Source organism: Equus quagga, chromosome 14 (assembly GCF_021613505.1).
Source record: "Equus quagga isolate Etosha38 chromosome 14, UCLA_HA_Equagga_1.0, whole genome shotgun sequence".
In the NCBI taxonomy this organism is placed as follows: domain Eukaryota; kingdom Metazoa; phylum Chordata; class Mammalia; order Perissodactyla; family Equidae; genus Equus; species Equus quagga.
In genome coordinates this window covers 28,659,630-28,677,828 of record NC_060280.1, presented here as the reverse complement: position 1 = coordinate 28,677,828, position 18,199 = coordinate 28,659,630, and the positions used below count along the sequence as shown (strand labels likewise).

Below are 18,199 nucleotides of genomic sequence, written 5' to 3'. Positions count from 1 at the left end.
GCACCCAGCCTGGGACCCATGGAGGTCATCTAGTCCATTTTGCTTTCCAGACCAGGCCTGGGGCTGAGGTGGCAAGTGAAGGAGCATCCCACAGTCACAGCAGTGGCCTCGCCTCCCCTTCCCCTGCCAGGCCACTTGAGCTTTCCCTCACTCAGTGCCTGGTGCTCCAGCACCAACCTTTCCAACCTCCCAGCTGGCCCCAGGCCTGTTTATCTGCAAAGTGAAAGTGTTCCCATCTGCCCTGCATTTCCTGTGCTTCCTGGAAGATTTAGAGGAACTTCGGAATCTTAGGTGCTGTGGGCTTATTTTATCCCGTTTTACAAATGGGAAACGAACCTCCCCAAAGTCCCGGACTCAGTGGGGACAAGTCAGGCTGCTTCCCATCCTCCAGAGTCACACCCTCAGGAGGGGGCCTGGGTGCACCTGCACTGGGTGGAGCGGGCTGCAGGGCAAACATTGGCTGCAGCCTGAGGATACTTTCCACTTTGAGTCTCACCCTCTCCCTGGGCTAGAGATCCCAAGGAGATGGTGACAAGCCATGGCTTAGCCTGCACAGGGATGTCAGCCTTCCTGCCTGCCTGTCCTCAGCGGCAGTAAAGCAGGTAGGCAGGGCTACTTCTGTTTCAAGCGTTAGGGGACTCTGAGGTCCCGGAATACCCGAGGCCTCTCCTGCAAGGCTGGGCCCTCAGAATTAAGTCACCCAGGACCATTTTATAGATGTCTGCAGAAGCTGAGGGCTGCGACAGGTCACGCAGGCAAGGACACAGGAAGACGGCAGCTGAACTGGGACCCTGACTCAGACTCCTCCCCCACCCTGTGGACTCGTCCCCCAGGGGCCAGTGCTGGGGTCCTACCAGAATCCTGTTGGGCAGCTGTGGAGCCAGGCCCAGAAAATAATGACCTCCCACTTCCCACAGCCTAAAGCAGCTCATGCTGCTGCTCCTTCCCTGCTGGTCATTCCTGGAGGCTAGGCCCTTCAGTGCTTGGGCAAGGAGGCCTGGAGAAGGAAGGAGGGCCCAGGATTTGTCACCTTACTTCCTTCTTCTGACAGGCTGAGCTGAAGCCTCGTAGTCTCCAAGAGGGACAGGGTTGGGTGCCATGAGTTGAACCTGGTTGAAGGTGGCAGGCAGCCCAGCCAGGCTCTTCTCTGCTGGGCTACAGGGAGTCAGCATAAGTGGAGGTGCTGGTCAACACACCTTAATTCTCACATTAATCCTGTGGGGCAGGCTGTTACTGTTTTGCACCAGAGGAAACAGGTGCAGTTTGTTGCCCTAGGCATGTCTGTCAGCTGGTTCATTCACCAGCCTTGTGTCCCAGACACTGGACTGGACATAGGCCACCAGGCTTCATCCTGGTTCTGAGCATGATCCTGGGACAATGAGGAGCTGGGAACAGTGGTAGGAACCACGGCAGTGTACTGGTAGGCCTGACTCAGTCACTGGTCCTCAACCCTTAGTGCCTATGAAATGAGCCTCTGGTAAGCCCTGCTTTGCCTGACTCAAGGTAGCACTGAGGATCACAGAGGTAATCTTCATAAAGGTCTCGTCAGGCTTCCTTCAGAGCTTCACCATGAGGCAGGTTAGGAGCAGACTCCTGCTGGCCCAGAGGAGACCAAGAGTCACAACCCAGGCCCCACACTCCCTCACCCACTTGCTTGCTCTCTGAGCAGGGCAGCTACCACCACCCCTCTCAACCTGGGTTCTGCCTTAGAGGGCAGAGTTTGCTTCACTCCTCTGGTTTCCACAAGGCCTGCAAGATAGGAGTTGTAGTCTTTGCTGTAAAAAACTGAGGCTCAGAGAGGTGAAGCGACTTGCCCAAGGGCACACAGCTGGTAAGTAGCATACCTGAGGTGTATCTAACTCCAAAGCCTACATTGTTTAATGACTATGGAGATGCTTCCTAGAACCATGGTCCAGATTCTACCTCAAATTCTGCTGCTGCCTTCTCCCTGATGGTTTAAAATGACTGATTAGTGCTACTGAGTCCCCATTTAGGAAGAAAACCTTAAGCTAATATGGTGCTTTGAATGGTGGAATCCAAGCAATATGGACAATATGGGGGCCTTTTCTGGCACCTCTGAAGTCACTCCACAAAAGTGGCCACCTCCTGTCAAGCTTGGACCTATCACAGCCCAAACCTAGACTCAAATGTGGGGAGTCTCCCCTGGCACAGGAGAGGTGCCTGACGCACCGTTGTTGGCTGATGGTGGGCAACAGGAGGCAGATGTGGTCTGCACAGGCCCAGCTGGGCCTAGAGGCAGGGACTCCCACAGGCCACAGTGGCAGCAATGCTGTCACCCTGAAATCTAAGCAAGTTCACCAAGCACTTTCACACCAATGACTTAATCCTCACAAGCACCCTGAGGCAGGGTATGAGCTCTGCTTTACGGATAAGACAGGGACCCCGTAACGCCTAAGGGGTGAGGGGCGGGGCCGGGAGCAGAACCCAGGTCTGCCTAGAGGCAGCCCAGGACCCACCGCACAGACAAGGGACTTAAGGCTGGCGAGGGAGAAACCAAAGCCATTCCAGCATGTGTGTCCTTTGTGCTGCCTCTAATCTAAGCTGGGTGAGTTTGTGGGAAGCGACCCTCGAGGTTCTGATGACAGTTTTGCCACTGAGCCGTGTGAGGCCTGGGACAAGTATTTTCTTCTCTGCTTCAGTTTTCCTGAGTACAGTGTCACCATATCACACTAGAGACAGCCCCTTGTAAAGATCGTGTGTTATGAGAAATCAGCAGAGCTGGGGACCCTCAGAGGCTACACAGCACTGCCCCATGCTGTCACAGTGGGAGCACAGAGGCTCTGAACCCTCAGGGACCCGGCTATGCCCACAAAGCCAGGACAGGGACCCAAGTCCTTGGCTACTTGGGCCCTGCCCTTCCCTCTGCTCCACAGAAGGGCTACATGATGCTCCTCTGCCTCCCACACACACTCTCCTGGGTGTAGCTGGAGGACAGGAAATAAATCTTTATTGCGTCAGTTTAAAAAGTCCCGTGGCATCCCAGCCTCCCGTCATGTAGGCACAGGGGGCTGGCTCCCTTGCACACCCTGAGGCCGTGGGGGTAGGAGTGGCGTGAGGCTCAGCTAGCCTTCCCCTTCTGTTCCTGCCCCCAGCCCACCAGGGTTATGTCAGCAATGCCTGGCGCAGCATCTGCTTCTTCTGGGGTGTGAGGCGGGTGGGGAACTGGATGTCGAAGAAAATGAAGAGGTCCCCCTTCTTGGTGGGGTCCTCAGGCAATGGCATCCCCTCACCTGGCACCTTCTTGAAGTACTTGGGACTGGGACAGGGGAGGATGAAACACGGGAGCTTAGAGGGCCCCCCAGAGCAGCACTTCAACTCATCCCAGGCCTCCCCTGCTCCCATAACCTCAGGCGTGGGGCAGTCACTACAGCTGCTGCTGTGGGATGGCTCTTTCCAGCCAGAACTGGTGGGAGGGGAGGGGGGTGGCTTGTTCCAGACAGCTTGCTCCCTGAAAACCCATTTACACTGAGTCTCTGGTGGAGGCTTCCAGGGGTCTTGTTTTAGATATGGGAAACAGGAGAAGGAAGGGAGGAAGGTGAGCAGACCCTGGGTTGGAGGTGGGGAGTATGGGCTACTGAGCAAAGCTTCCCAAGCCAAGGGCCTTTCTTGGAAAGGGACCTAGGGGTTCCAACTCAGAACCCTGATGAGATGTTTTGGAGGATGAAGGCAACAATGGTTGTCCAGCACTGGAGGCCTCCAGCCTCCACAGTGGCTTCATGCAAGTTAGAAAAAGGCACTCCATTTGCCAGGTGAATGCAACCCATAGCTTGGCCAAAGTAGGGGCTGGACTGCAGTCCTCTTGTGCCCCCTTGTGCTGGGTACAACCTGCACAACTGTACCAGGCTGTGTCTAACACTGCCCTCTCCTAGGTAGTGAGGTCCAGGCCAACCCTTCTCCTGCCTACCAGGACTCAAGCAGATGGACTTACTGGATGATGTCATTGATGGGAATGTTGAGCAGACGGTCATCTAGGGTCTTCACTTCCACGGTGCAACAGGTCAGAGCCTATGGGACATTCGAGCCAAAGGTGAGAGTGGGGAAGGTCCCCATGGTCATTCTGTCTAGAAGGTACTTTATCAGCCTATTCAGTGCCAGATGCCAGACTCTGAGCGGTCCGGGATGTTCAAGGACTAACAGGTGAGTGACCCACACAATTACCTGTCCTCAAGGAGTTCACAGTCTGGTAGGTAAGACTGATGTTGTGTTATGATAGAGGGAAGTAAAGGGGTCTGTGGGAGCCAAGGAGAGGCCCCCAAACCATTCCAGGGTGGGACATGAAGGTACATAGTCGTGGTAGTAGTTGATGGGGGCCTTAAAGGATGAGGAAGAGCTTGCCAGTTAGACAAGGTGGGTAGACCACATTCCTAGGAGAGGGCACAACATAAACAAGAGAGTGAAGGTCTGAAAAGGCACAAAATGGGCAGGAGCTCTAAGTGGCACAGTGGCTGGACTGCGGGGGATGAGACCAGCCAGATGGTAGAGGCCTCGAATGCCGTGCAAAGATGTTTAGACAATGAGGAATGTGGCACAGTCCCATGAGTATGTGAAAAGACCGCTTTGGGGAAGAGCCTGGAGGAGATGAGAAGGGAGGCAGGAGGGCCCCCGAGGAGGCTGCTGCACAGATCCAGATGCACAGACACAGACAGTGGGGATGAACAGAAGGGGACGAAGTGGAGAGATTTGAGGGTGGAATTGACAGGACTGAGTGACTGACTGCAGATTGGGTGGGGGAGGGGAGGCAAAGTCTAGGCCAGTGCCCAGGTTCTTGCTGGGGCTGTGAGGGCGTGGAGGAGCCACTCACACTGGAGAGTGAAGACAGCCGCAAAGATTGTGTGGCACTCATCACATTCTGAAGGCCTGCAACATGCTCTGAGGTGAATGGAGAGTGAGGCCCACTTGCCTTGGGGCCTCTGACGGGGCAGGGGGTGTTCACTCTGATCCGCCCACCCCCTGCTCCTCCTCTTTGCCCACTCACCTTTCCCAAGGGGATGGGCTTCACAAAAAAGAGGTTGTCATTCTCCCTGCGGAAACGAGGGTGTAGCTTCTCCTTTACGATGAAGATGATGTCGGCTGGGATGATGTTGGGGCCCTGGGCAAGGGAGACCAAGGACTAATTGACTGTGTGCCCTTGGCCAAGTTCCTGCCTCTACTGGTCTCTATATCTTTGTCTGAACAATGAACAGATTAGACCAGTTTTTCTGGAAGGGCCTTTTCAGTTTGGCCCCATAGCCCCTCCTGTGAGAAGCCTACCGGATGACTCCTGCCCCAGCCGCCACCCCCCCCCACTTCTCCCCTACTGAGCATGCCCAAAGAGATGCACTCAGTTGGAGGGAGACAGAGGCTTCCTCAGATGGTGGGCAGAACACTGGGCTGGGGGTCAGAGGAATACCCATAAATCTCTGTCCTGCCAAGCTTCATTAAGTCACCAAAACTCTGCTGAGGTCTCTTCTGGGCACAGGGCATGGAGGAATAGACCGGCCCCTACGCCCAAGGAGATCCCAGTCTAGTAGGGGAAACAGACACGTGGTGAGTCCTCAGCATGCTCAAGACTGTGATAAAGGGAACCCAGAAGCGGAGAGGCGTTGACCCCGGTGGGGAGGCCAGAGGAGACTGCCCAGAGGGGTGAGCCCTGGGGCTGGGTCTTGAAGGGGGTTTTTGGAAGGAGATGGTTCATGGGTGAGAAAGTGGGCAAGAACTAGGGGCAGAGGAATTCATCTCTCTCGGCTCTGAAGACACCATCGCTCTGCCTCTTCTAGGGACTTAAGGCCTCAGCATGCCTTGGACAATAATTTTATATTTTTATTTAAATAAATATTTAATTTAAAATTATTATTAATAAATGGCTTCTGAGTAGCTCCTATAGTTGGGCTTCACTCAGAGAAACACTGAAGAAAATGAAGACAAGCACTAGAGCTGGGACTGTGTTCTCCTTTCAGCTCTTGTGCTCTTGCCCTGGGAAAGTCCCTTCCTTCCCTGAGCCTCAGTTTCCCACTCGGCAAAGTGGGGAGAAGCCCTGGGCTGCTCGTTCACAGAAGCGTCGTGAGGCTCTGTCCCTTGGAAGGGACATTAGGGATTGTCTCACCCACTCTGCAGACTGCTGTCCCTGTCAGACCAGGGCTCAAAGGGCAGGAAAAAGCATCGCCTCCTTCCCCCTCAGTCTTCCACCACATGAGCCCAGGTGACTGACCCTAGTCAGCTTCCCTCCCTCTCACCTGGTCCCCTTCCTTCTCGAAGGTGATGCGTGTGCCCTGCCTCCAGCCAGGCTTCACGTCAATGGTGAGGATCTTGTCCTTGATGGTAGAGGAGTAGCCATCCTCGTTCAGCACCTGCAGCGGGATGGCATGGGGGGAGGTTGCTCAGGATTTCCCAGGTGGCCTTTACACACATGAAAGATGCCCCGTGGGATCTGTGTTCAGCTTAATCCTTTAGCAATGGGGAGAACCTGCCCCAAGCCATTCCTACTCCACCCCTTCCATTGGAACTGACAAGAGATTTTCGCATACTGAGGTATATGGGGTGGCATTCTGGCCCAAAACTCTTTTGGCTTGAACTAAAGAAGTCAGACGTGCATTGTACCCCTACTTTGACTATTAAATTAAAGAATGCATTAAACATTATCTCAAAGTAAAAGAATGCACTCTTTTAAGATAAGAACGCATACTTCCCCTCCTACACCCACCAGCAGCGGTAACACCTGTATCAGTACTCTTGAAGATAAGTTTCCTTTCCTGGACCTCAGGGTCATGTTGACTTACTAATTTGCAACTGAATACCTCTCTGAAACGTTGATGAATATGGATCCTAGGTGTGTGTAATGTATGTTCTTTGTTCTGAAAATGTATCAAACTGTTCTGAAAACCATGCTTCTCAGAATGCTTTCTTCCTTTGTGGAAGTTGCCTTCCGGGTTATAATCCTCATCTTGACTCAAGTAAAACTCACCTTATCCCTCTTATCTATAGAATGGTTATTGGTTATTTTGCATCAACAGAACCAAGAATTTATGATTCCAGGATGGCAGTGCACGTCATGGGGCTGAGGCCTGAGAAGTCAAGCAGTCACCATGAGCTGATCAAGCCCACAGCTCCAGTCCCAGAAATCACGCGGCCTTGGCCACTAACTGATACACAGTGAACATTTACCAGTTCCTCTTCCACCCAGAGGTTCTGGCCCTGAGCCTCTGGCAGGTCTCTTAGTCCCAAAGAGGGAAAGATCATGAGATCAACATATCTGAGGCATTTTCTTACTATGTCATCCATCCATTCCCTAATCACATGCCCAGAGAGGTGCCATCTATGGAAAGCATGAGCACAGTTGGCTTCTCCTCTGCTGGGCAAAGGTGTGAGAGGGCCTTGCTCTTGTGCCTAGCACTGGGCCGTGGGACTGAGGATCTTCCTTAACCAGTCCCCTTGGGGACTATCTCCCAGCCCACCCTCCATGCCCACACTGCTACCTCGTAAGCATGAAGCATACACTTTGATGAAACCCTGGGGGTCTGGTCTGCCAAAGAATAATGCCCAGAGGGCAGAATTTGCAGAAGACTCCTCCTACTCAGAGCCCAAACTTCTTCCAGGGCTGGGGCTGAACTGAGAAGAAGAGAAAGAACCCATTCCAGTCAGGAAGGCTGCAGAGGGGATTCCTGCACTAGGAAAGAAACGAGCTACTACCCTCAGTTGTACCTTCCAAACTTCAGATTCTAGAAATCTACAATCCTAGGTCTCCAAGTCTAAGATTCCATGGTTCTATCAGAGATCGTGCCTGAGGTCCCCAGTTAGGGTCAGGGAGGAGGTGACAGGCAGGTTGGATGGGATACATCGTGGCTCCCAGTAGGACCAAGGCAAGTACTCACCCTTCGGGAGATCTTAATTTTCTTGGTGCAGCCGAAGAATAAGTCCTCCAGGGATAGGTAGAGGTCTCGTTCGATTGGGGCATCCTGTTTCTTAACCCCTCGGCCCCGGAGCCCCCCAAAGTTCAAATCTGTCTCATTTCCTTCTTCATCAAAAAACTCTGCAGGAGGTGGGGAGAGGAGAGGAGTAAGAGAAATGATGTTCAAAGACTCGGATTCATAGACATCCTCCGCTCTCCCTTCTTCAGTCCCCAAGAGTGATACCCAGCATCCCGTTCCTACCTCGCAGACTCAAACTGTTTGGTCAGGCCAAGAAGCTGTCCTCAATTGCAGATCCAATGGTTATCATCCCTTGCCACTCCTCACTGCTTCATCCCCCGCTTTGGACATCCCCCCACTTTCCTCACTCCCTGTCCCCTCAACTTGGGGATGTGCCCCTCAATGCTGGCTGCCTCAGGAGAGAGAGGAGTGCCCTCTGGTGGCAGTACCTGGTAATGCCAGAAATGACGCACTGTTAGCTTTTGTGAGGGAGCGTCATAGCATGCCAGTCCTCCCTACCCTTGCCCCTCACTGTCCGGCCCAGCCCAAGACCACCAGAGACCCCAGACTCAAGTTTCTATGAAGTCAGCAGCTTAGATGGCAGTGGGGCAGGGTTGGTCCCTAACAAATTTGAGGTCACCAGCATATCCCCAAACTCCTCTTTTGCCCCTGCCCAGCTTTACCCCCATGACCCCTCTTGCTGCCCTGCCCTTCCATCCTAGAGAGCCCCTGTGCCTTGATGTGCTGTGCAATCATTTGGGCTTCAGTTTCTCCATCTGTGGGATGGGGTAATAATGCCTGGCCTGCCTTCCACCATTGGATTAGACAAGATAGTGGAGAAGAAGAGCTAAAACTTGCTGAGAGCTCCCTGTGCATCAGGTGCTGTTTTCGGCTCTTTGCATTATTATCTCATTGGGTCAAGAGGCCAAACAAAACGCCCACAGCCCCACAGCTGATACGTAGAAGAGTTGGGATCTGAACCCAGATGATTTGACCACAGAACCTGGGCCCTTAACCACCATGCTTATTGCTAGATGTGAAGCCCTTTGTAAACTGCAGAGCCAGGGGTCATATCATGATTAAAATTGTTTGTACTCTGCCTCTCATGGTTAGTGCTGTGGAATGAACTTCACAGGCTAGAATGGTGCAATGACCTTAGGCTGGAGAGGGCAAGGCGGGGTCACACTATGTCTCCTCTAAGATATGATGGGTAATTGAGAGGCCTGTGAATTACCTGCTCCCCTCTTGCATTGCTGAATTCATTTGTTCACTCGGCACCTATGGTGTGCCAGGTCTTAGCCACTCTGGTAGCCAGGAAGCCCAGCCCCTTGACTCTGCGGGGAGATGGGACACAGGAACCCCTGGGGTGAAGCACTGTGGCAGTATAGCTCCTGGGCACTACTTGAGGGACCCCCTACTCTGAGCTTGACCTTCCCTGATGAGCGATGCCTGTGTAAGCTCTGGTTTGGCTCCCCTGAACTGCCTCTTTTCCATGCACCTGTCCCTGGGAGAGAGAGGTCCATAACATGGCATTTTTCTGACTGCGAAGCCCATTTTCATAAACATTATCTCATCTGATAATGACCTGTGAGGCACGGACTATCACAGCCATTTAACAGTGAGGAGGCTGAGGTTTCAGAGAGGGGAAGAAATTTGCTCAGAGTCACACAGTTCATAAGTGGCAGTACATGGATTTGAAGCAGACCTTCTGACCCAAGTCCTTGCTTTTTCCAGTCTCACATGGAGTTCATACCTCAGCTTCCTCTGGCAGACAGGAGAGGCCAATGCACAGTGGGTGGGGTCTCTGAGGTGGAGGGGCAGTGGGCTGTAACCCACTTGTTAACATGGAGAAAAGGAAGAAAGAACTTTTGAAATGCAGACAGGCTGTAGTATAGCCGGGGAGAAGGGGCTAGAGGGATAGGCTGTGAAAATCTAGACTCTCTGAGTCGCATAACTGGAGCCAAGAAGACAAGTCTGAATGTTAACTGTCCTTGCAAGATGATTCTGAACCTGAGAAATCAACTCTTTGTCAGTTTGTCTGGGAGCCGGGATCATCCACTCATCCATCCACATGCTCGTATAACACACACCTGCACAATGAAATCTTATGCAGCCATTAAAATGAATAAAGTAGATCTGTATATAATATAGTATATAATAAAATAATCTCCAAGACATAATAAGTGCAAAAAATCCGTGTGTACAATGTGGTTCCATTTCCTTAATGAAATAAAATGCTTATATAAAAATAAATATATGCTCATCAATGCATAGAAAATTTCTGGAAGGACACACAAAGTGTTAACAGTGAGTGGCTGCTTCTGGAGAAGGAATGGAGAGCTGCAATTTATTTTGTCTTCAATAATTTTTTTTTACCACGTACTATATATATTTCCTAAAGTAAACAAAACAAAACTACTCAAAGCAAAGTATCTTTCACAGCTTTGTCCTTTCTCTGTAAGGCAAGCGGTAGGGAGGATCTCTTACCACTAAAGGGGTTGTCTCCTCCGAAGAACTCATGGAAAACCTTTTCGGGGTTGCCATGGAAGACGTAACCAGTTGTCCATGGGGTCTGGGATCCAAACTCCAGAGGAATCCCGCCCTTCAGGCCCTCTTCTCCGAACTTGTCATAGATGCTTCTCTTCACAGCTGTGGATAAGTGTCACCTTGACGAGGGGTCCAGCCTTGGGTGCTGATAGCTGGAGGGCTGGGAAGCAGGAAGATATGGGGCCAAGAGGAAGGGGCAAAAACAGCCTGGCAGTCTTTGGAGGGAGATTCTAGAAGTTATGGGTTTCATTTTATTGTGAGTGGTCCTGGTGTGGTCTCATAGCCCAGAGGAGAGAGGGGCAAAACTGAGACTTACTGGGGAGGCAGAATCAAGAGGCTAAAGGTCAGGCTATTGTCCTGGGATTTTGCTTAACTCAGTCATTATAGCTACTGTCTCCTCTGGGGTAAATAAAATCCTAGAACCTTGAAATTCTAGAATCTAAGAATTCTAGAGCTTCCAAATTCTAGAGCTTTAAAATCCTAGAGTCTAAGGATTCTACAATCCTGAAAACTCAGGGCCAGAGACACCTTAGTGATCTGGCCTTTCTTCTCCAGTCTCTGGGATTACAGTCTTCAGGACAAGCCCTTAGCGAAACCCAGTGGGCACGGCCCCGGGCAGAGGTGGGAGTCACACTTTCTCCACTGTTCTGGTTTCCATAGGAGAGAGATTTCCTAATTACTGGCCTCTCTCTGCCCTTTTATACACACTCTGTTCTTGGGGAGATGGAGATTTAGCCACTTGGAAATCTGGGAAGAATATCTGGGTGTGCCTGCCTCAGTCTTAGCCTTCCTCCCTTGGCAGCAGCCATCTCTCCATCCCTGCAGGGACAGGTGAGGCCTGGGGGACGTGGGAGAGCTTCCCCAGGCCCTGCCCTGAGACTGAGTCAGCACGTCAGCCTAATCCAGGGGCTTTCCACGTCATGGCCTCAGCCTTAGCTTGTGTCTACTGAGAAAGGTAATACTTCAGTCTGCTTTCTTTCTCAGTTTGTTTAGATTCTGGGAGGGAAGAGGAATGCTTAGTCTCTATTGGGCCCCCTCAAAAGCCCAACACTCAGAGACTTGAGGAATAATCTTAAAGGAGAAGTGGGACAGCAGGTGTCCCGGGGTCCCTCCTCCGTGCTCAGCCCCAGTCACTCACGGTCGCTCAGCACATCGTAGGCCTCTGCTATTTGCCTGAACGTTTCTACTGAGGATGGTCCAATGGAATTCAATGGGTGGTTCTTAAGGGCAAGTTTCCGGTACCTGGAAGACAGGGGGTTCATACAAGGCACAGCAGCTGATGTGTCACTGAGGTACAGACCATCGTTCAGAGCTAGTTCTGCTGTCTACTGCTTGGTGGCCTCTCAGAGCTTTGATGTTTCCAGCTATAAATCAACCCAGCCCTTCCTTCTCTCTCTCCTTTCCCAGCTATCAGACCTGCACTGTGGTCTGAAGATTCCTCCTGCGTGCTCCTGCTCCCCCTTCACCCTCAGGAGTGTTTCCCCCAATACCTTTCTTGCATATTTAATTCCATCTTGGTGTCTGAACTGACACGCAGGCTTCTTGGAAATATTAGATAAAATAAGGTGTCAGAGGGCCTGGTGCAGAGAGGCACTCAGTGCATGTCAGGACCCTTCACTGTCTCCCGTCTCTGTGCTCCTTCTTTTCCCTGTTCTGTATCCACCCGATCAGTGATGGGATTCCTGCAGCATCTGAGAATCTGATGTGTCCCAAGAGGAAAGAGATGGCACGAAGCGGGTGATTTGTGGAGGGTTTAATTGGGAACCACTTGCCAACGTGCAGGAAGTGGGGAGGGAAACCATGGAATGGTGCAGTACTCCTGAGGCCAGGAGCCCTCAGACACCCTGGCCACCCCTGAGCCTATAGGAGTTGGGGCAGGGAGAAATCCCTCAGGACAGCGTGTGTGGACAGGGCCCTTGGCAGGAGCTGTGACCTTCAGTTAAGGGACATAGCCGACCTGAAGAAACCCCATAGGAGGGGAGCTGAGAATAAATACCCCGGCCCCTTCCACCTCCTGCCTTGTGGTCCCTTTAGCGGAGGCATCGGGAAGCCAGAGGGCCAGGAAGTCTATTGATGCAGTTCAGACGGGCCAGCCTCCAGAGCAGAAGGCAGGGTGGGGAAAGGCGGGGAGTGGGTCTAGCGGAGCCAAAGGAGGGCATCAGCAGCCCCTAAGTCACTCAGTTCAAATTCGAGCCCATTTACCCTCCGCTGGGTCAGAGACCAGCTCCTCTGCCCTGCTCACACCGTCCGTGCTGGTGACTCCAGAGTTCTGCTGCCGCTCTTTCACTCTACACGCTCACCGCGGACAAGCTCCTCTACCTCATGGCTTTGAGTACAACCTGCTTGCTGATAACTCCCAAATCTCTGTCTCAAACCGGGGCACTGCCCTGAACTCCAGGCTTCTGTATCCAGCTGTCTACTTGGTGTCTCCTCCTCCATGTCCCGCAGGCTCCACAAACTCAATGAGCCCAAACGTGAACCCATTTTGATTCCTCATTTGCCCCCATTTGTGCAGACACTGCCGCGGGAAAGCCGAGCGTTATCTTTGCCTCCAAGTTCCCCTTCGTCCCCTCCACCCCATCCCATCGGGGACATTTCTTTCTAACTAATGTTCTGTTCCTGCCTCTTCCTCCCTCTCACTACTGCAGAACCAGGTCCTCCGGTTCCAGTTTCCCGCTCCAGGCCATTCTGTGTGCTGCCGCCGGTTTGATCTCTCTCCCTTTTGTTAATCTGATGCTTCTAAAATGCTCCCTACCCAAGTCACTCTCCTGCCTAAATCCTTCACAGGTTCCCCCTTTGTCTTCAGCACAAAATCCAGATGTCTCTACGATTCAAGGCCCTGCTTTGCTCTCTCTCACAGCTCTCCCTCCCTGCTCCCATGGCCTCTCCTGCCCTTCTTGCCATGCTCCAAACTCCCCACACTTCATCGCTCGTGCCTTTGACCTTCTACTCTCTCTACCTGTAAGGCTCACCCCTCTCCAGCCCCTCCCATCTCCTCCTGGCAAATTTTTATTCATCCTTCAACATCGAGCTCAGGGGTCAACTCCTCCAGGACACTTTCCCTGACTGCAGCCTCCACTCTAGATTAGAGTCCCCCTCCCACGTCCCCAGTGCCTTTGATCCCAGCACTCAGCAGGGGGTGCTCCAGTTGCTGGGTGACTGGTCTGTCTCTCCCATTAGACTGAGTCCCTTGAGTTGCTGTGTCCAGTTCTCCGTGTCCCCACTGCCTCACACAGAGCAGCAGTGAGAACGAATGATGTGAACTGACTGCCCCACAGGCAGCCCATCTCGCTGGGCGGCGGCCCTGACTTTCAGGCAACGCTTCCTCTTGCTGAGCCGGGCCTGCTGTCCTGTGACTCCGCCTCCATCCACGAGGGTCCTGGCTCTGCCCTCAGAGGTCTGACAGAGACCCTGCTCTGTCCACCTTCAGAGACTTGATGACCGTTGTCAGACCTCCCTTACATGTCTCAACCAGCCCTTCTCAGTTACAAAGGTCACAGTTAGGAGGAGAATTGCAAGTAAATTCTATCAGTGAGTAAAAGCAATGAAGAGCTCAGTTTTTCATACAAACTGGAGTGGTTTTAGGATTATCCTCACAGTAACATCACTCTCCTTCACCTGCCTTCCTGAGTGGGAGAGGGGGTGGGGTCACAGCTCCGACGTGGCAGCCTGGAGAGGATGAGTGACACTGAGAAGGTTAATCGCTGGGTGATTATGAACATTGTGGTGCTTCTCTTCATTATAAGTTTAGCTTTTTTTCTTTTTTGGATCAAAAAAGTCTAGGTACTCCCATGGGAGAGTGTGTTATACACGTGACTCAGCCCTAAGAGCTGTTGCAGGGAAGAGGGGTTCAGGACTGTTGTTTGAAACATACGCAGTTCTTTTAATCACTCTTTATATGACATGGTTACAGATGCAAATGATTGCTGGGCATTCTCATGTTTATTGTCTCATATAATCCCATTTCAATATCACAACAACTCATTTTTTTTTTTATAGATGAGAAGACTGAGGCTCAGAGAGGTTAAGTAATTTGCCCAGGTCACACAGCTAGCAGGTAGGAGAACCTGGCTGCAGACCTGGGTCTTTTCAATGCTTAAGTTGGGCTTATCCTGCATTCCAACTGCCCTCCCTCCTGGTGACCTTTCCCCAGACAGGCCCCACTGACCAATGAGATGCCCTGAACAGTGGGTGATATCACACACTGTCCTGAATTGTTCTCTACTTGTTTCGTGCTTTTGTGTCTCGTTTCTCCAACCACACTGTAGACGCTCTCCACTTACTGCCACAGGACCTGGCCCACAGCAGGCAACTAGAGTAGACATGGTGTCTGATTACTGGTTCCACTGTTTCCTAGGTGCCTGGCCTTGGCATAATCATAGCACCTACTACTCAGGGTCATTGTGAGGATTAAATGAAATAATGGTGAAGGTTCTCAGAACAGCATCTGCACAATTCAATAAATGTAGCTGTTATCACTACCCAACCTTAAGTGATTGAATTATCCTAGATTCCTCCCATTTTCTTTACCCTCCAGTGATCCAATTAATAGCCAAGTCCATTTCCTCTCCTCTCTCCATCCCACTGCCCTGCTTCGAGCCTCATCTTTTGCCTTGATTATCATGAGCCTCCAAGGGGGTCTCTCTCCTTCCAGGATAAGCTTCCAGGACACCCTGTACTTCCCTTTTTGTAACACTCATCACACTTGTGACTTTTTCAACATCTGTATTCACCAACAAAATTAAGTTGCATATCTGTCTGATTCGTGATTATAACTCTAGCTGCTACCATTGCACCTAATCCATATGGTAGGCACTCAATAAATATTCGTCAAAAAGACTTTTTTTCCCAGAAAAATGTGCTGACTCCTGTCCTAGACTTTCTTAGAAATGGACCACAAAGTCCCCAAGATTTGATGGAAGTATTCAGAGATGCAGTTTATTCAAGGCCAAAACCCCACGTGACGGCCAGAATGAAATTTGTAATGCATCCATCTGGCCAGGTCACCCTCCTGTTCACAATCCTTTGGTTCTCCATAAAATTCAAGACAAAGTTCAAATGTCTCCTTTGTCCCTATTTTATTGCTAGGAAAACCAAGACACCCAGGAGAGGAGACAGGGCATAGAGGGTAAAGAATGATGGGTTGGGGACCCTGACCCAGCCCAAAGCCAGGATGTAAGTGTGTAAGAAGCAAGAGAAGGAACCACCCTAAGCTGTGCAGGAAAGCTCAGTTTGGAAGAGAGGAGGGTGGGGCCTGCCCTAGCACACCCCTAAAGCCTCGCTTCCGCCCCAACTTACGCCTTCTTGATCTGGGCATCCTCTGCATTTCTAGTGATGTGGAGTAGAGCGTAATAATCCTGGCCCATGGCTGGCTGGCAGTCAGTCAGTGGCTAGTCCTGGCTCCGGCAGGGCTGTTGGTCTGCATTCCTTGGTTGCTCCTGACAACCACACAGGGGCACTCTGGGAGTTGTAGTCCTTCCTGCCAAAGCAAACTGCCTTCTCAGCTCAGCCTCATAGAAGAACAAATGAACAGATTGCGAGAACCAGGGCTGATTCTTTGAGCCTGATAAAGGTCACTCAACTCAGAAGCCACAGTGTTTAAAGAGAGTAGCAATTACTTTTAGTTAAAAGTTTTCAGAACAAATGCATTTGGCTGTTTTTTAAAATAAATTTTTATTTTAGATTTTCAAAAAAGTTGTGAAGATAGTACAGAGTTCCTGTATACCCCACACCCAGTTTCCTCTATTATTAACATCTTACGTGAGTACTGTACATTTGTCACAAATAATTACCAATTGATACATCCTTTATAAGGGAAGCCCATACTTTATTCAGATTTCCTAGTTTTTAACCTAATGTCTTTTTTTGTTCCAGGATCTCATCCAGGATTCCACGTTATATTTAGTTGTCATGTCTCCTTAGGCTCCTCTTGGTTACAATTGTTTCTAAAATTTTCCTTGTTTTTTCTTTTTGAGGAAGATTAGCCCTGAGCTAACTGCTGCCAATCCTCCTCTTTTTGCTGAGGAAGACTGGCCCTGAGCCAGTCTGTGCCCATCTTCCTCTATTTTAAGTGGGACACCTGCCACAGCATGGCTTGACAAGCAGTGCCATGTCTGCACCTGGGATCCAAACTGGCGAACCTCAGGCCACCAAAGCAGAACGTGCGAACTTAACCGCTGTGCCACCGGGCCAGTGCCCAAGTTGTCCTTGTTTTTGATGACTTCAACAGTTTAAGGAGTACTGATCAGGTATCTTGTAGAATGTCTCTCAATTGGGGTTTGTTTGATGTTTTTCTTGTGATTAAACTGGGCTTGTGGGGTTTTGAAAGGAAGACCACAGAGGTAAAGTGCCGTCCACATACCACAGATCAAAGGTACATACCATCAACGTGACTTTTCCCTGGTGATGCTGGCCTTGAGCCTGCTGCAGTCGTGTTGGTCAGCGTTCTCCACTGTAAAGGGACTTTCGTTTCCCCCTTTCTGGATTGTACTCTTTGGAAGGAAGTCATTTTGCAGCCCACCTCAAAGAGTGGGGAGCTCTGCGCCACCTCCTTGCGGGCAGCAGCGCCCTGTCATCCACTTACATCCCACATCCAGTCAGTCACCAAGTTCAGTCCATTGTACCTCCTAGATGCCTCTCAAGCCCTTCTTCTGCTCGTCCTCCTCCACCATGGTCTTGCTTTGGCTTTCATCTTTCAGCAAGGCCACTACAACATCCTCACTGTCCTGCTTGCTTCGTCTCTACCCTGCCAAGACCACACTGCACAATGCCCAGAGTTAATACACTACAGCACTTGCACTGCTCAGACTAACCCTCCTCTCTCTCACATTCACCTAAGCTGCCACCTCACCCGTCCCACCACACCCACCACCGACGCTGGCTTCAACCAAACTAACTCCTACTTGGTTTCTTCCCCCATGAAATAGCTTATATGCACAAAAGAACAGCATTAGAACATTCCTTATTGAAGGAATGTTGCCTCTGTGTGCCCCTCCCTAACTGTTTATTCTCCTCTTGCTTTTCTTTATTGTTTTACTATGGTGCACACATCCAGCGGTGTACTGGTAGGTATTTAACAACTAGCTCACCAGAAAGAAAAAAATAGCCCTGATTTGTAGCATTTGCCAATTTCTCCCAAGCTGGTACAAGCCAGCTCCAGGACACCACGGCATGTATCCCTAACAACATACTTATCTTTTCGTGTTTTTGAACTTTACATAAATGGTATCGCTTATGCAAACGGCACGCCTTTGTGTGTGTGTGACCTATTTTCAAGGAGGCTGTATAGCATTCTCTGCTGATGCTGAACATCCGGGTATGTGTCAACTCTGCGAGGTGAGGTCACACAGTTTTCTGACGCGGTTATTCTAATTTATGTGGTCAGAACAGCACTGTTGGAGAGTTCCTTTCTGCTCCACATCCTCACCAATTCTTGATGTCAAGTTTTTAAATACTTGCCAATATAGGCGTTAAATAGCATCTCATTGTGGATTTTAGTTTGCATTTCTTGGTTGAGCATCTTTTCGTGGTTATTGGCCATTTGTTTTTCCTCATTGTGAAATGTCTATTTAGGTTTTTTTGCCCATTTTTCTGCTGGGCTATCCTTTTTTAAAAATATTGATTTTTGACTCGTTATGTTTTCTTTTATGTTCTTTGTATAAAATACAAATCCCTTTCGCTTTTTTAGCATTTTTTAAAAATGGGATCAAATTTATCAATCTTTTCCCTTTTGGTTATACTTTTTGTGT

The 18,199-nt window shown here is 50.5% G+C and overlaps 1 protein-coding gene across 2 annotated transcripts; it reads right to left on the bottom strand.

Moving 5' to 3' along the window:
- Positions 1–8: 8 nt before the first annotated feature.
- On the bottom strand, positions 9–17,839 carry DNAJB13 (DnaJ heat shock protein family (Hsp40) member B13). Of its 2 annotated transcripts, XM_046637602.1 has the most exons (9): positions 16,833–17,832; positions 15,750–15,930; positions 11,590–11,693; positions 10,392–10,553; positions 7,869–8,026; positions 6,234–6,347; positions 4,997–5,110; positions 3,950–4,026; positions 9–3,277 (listed from the first exon to the last, which is right to left on the bottom strand). In XM_046637602.1, the coding sequence occupies exons 2-9, from the start codon at positions 15,815–15,817 to the stop codon at positions 3,124–3,126; spliced, it is 951 nt and encodes a 316-aa protein (XP_046493558.1). In that variant the 5' UTR covers positions 15,818–15,930; positions 16,833–17,832; the 3' UTR covers positions 9–3,123. The 2 variants fall into 2 exon arrangements, with proteins under 2 accessions (XP_046493558.1, XP_046493557.1); XM_046637601.1 differs by lacking the exon at positions 9–3,277 and having other exon boundaries at positions 3,924–5,110; positions 16,833–17,839.
- Between the last annotated feature and the right edge of the window lie 360 nt (positions 17,840–18,199).

Excerpts from the sequence above, each read along its gene's own strand:
- DNAJB13 (XM_046637601.1), bottom strand. The coding sequence starts at position 15,817 with ATGGGCCAGGATTATTACGCTCTACTCCACATCACTAGAAATGCAGAG. Across the intron at positions 10,554-11,589 it reads CTACGATGTGCTGAGCGACC|CTGTGAAGAGAAGCATCTAT; the intron begins GTGAGTGACTGG and ends ACTTATCCACAG. Across the intron at positions 6,348-7,868 it reads AAATTAAGATCTCCCGAAGG|GTGCTGAACGAGGATGGCTA; the intron begins GTGAGTACTTGC and ends ATCCCGCTGCAG.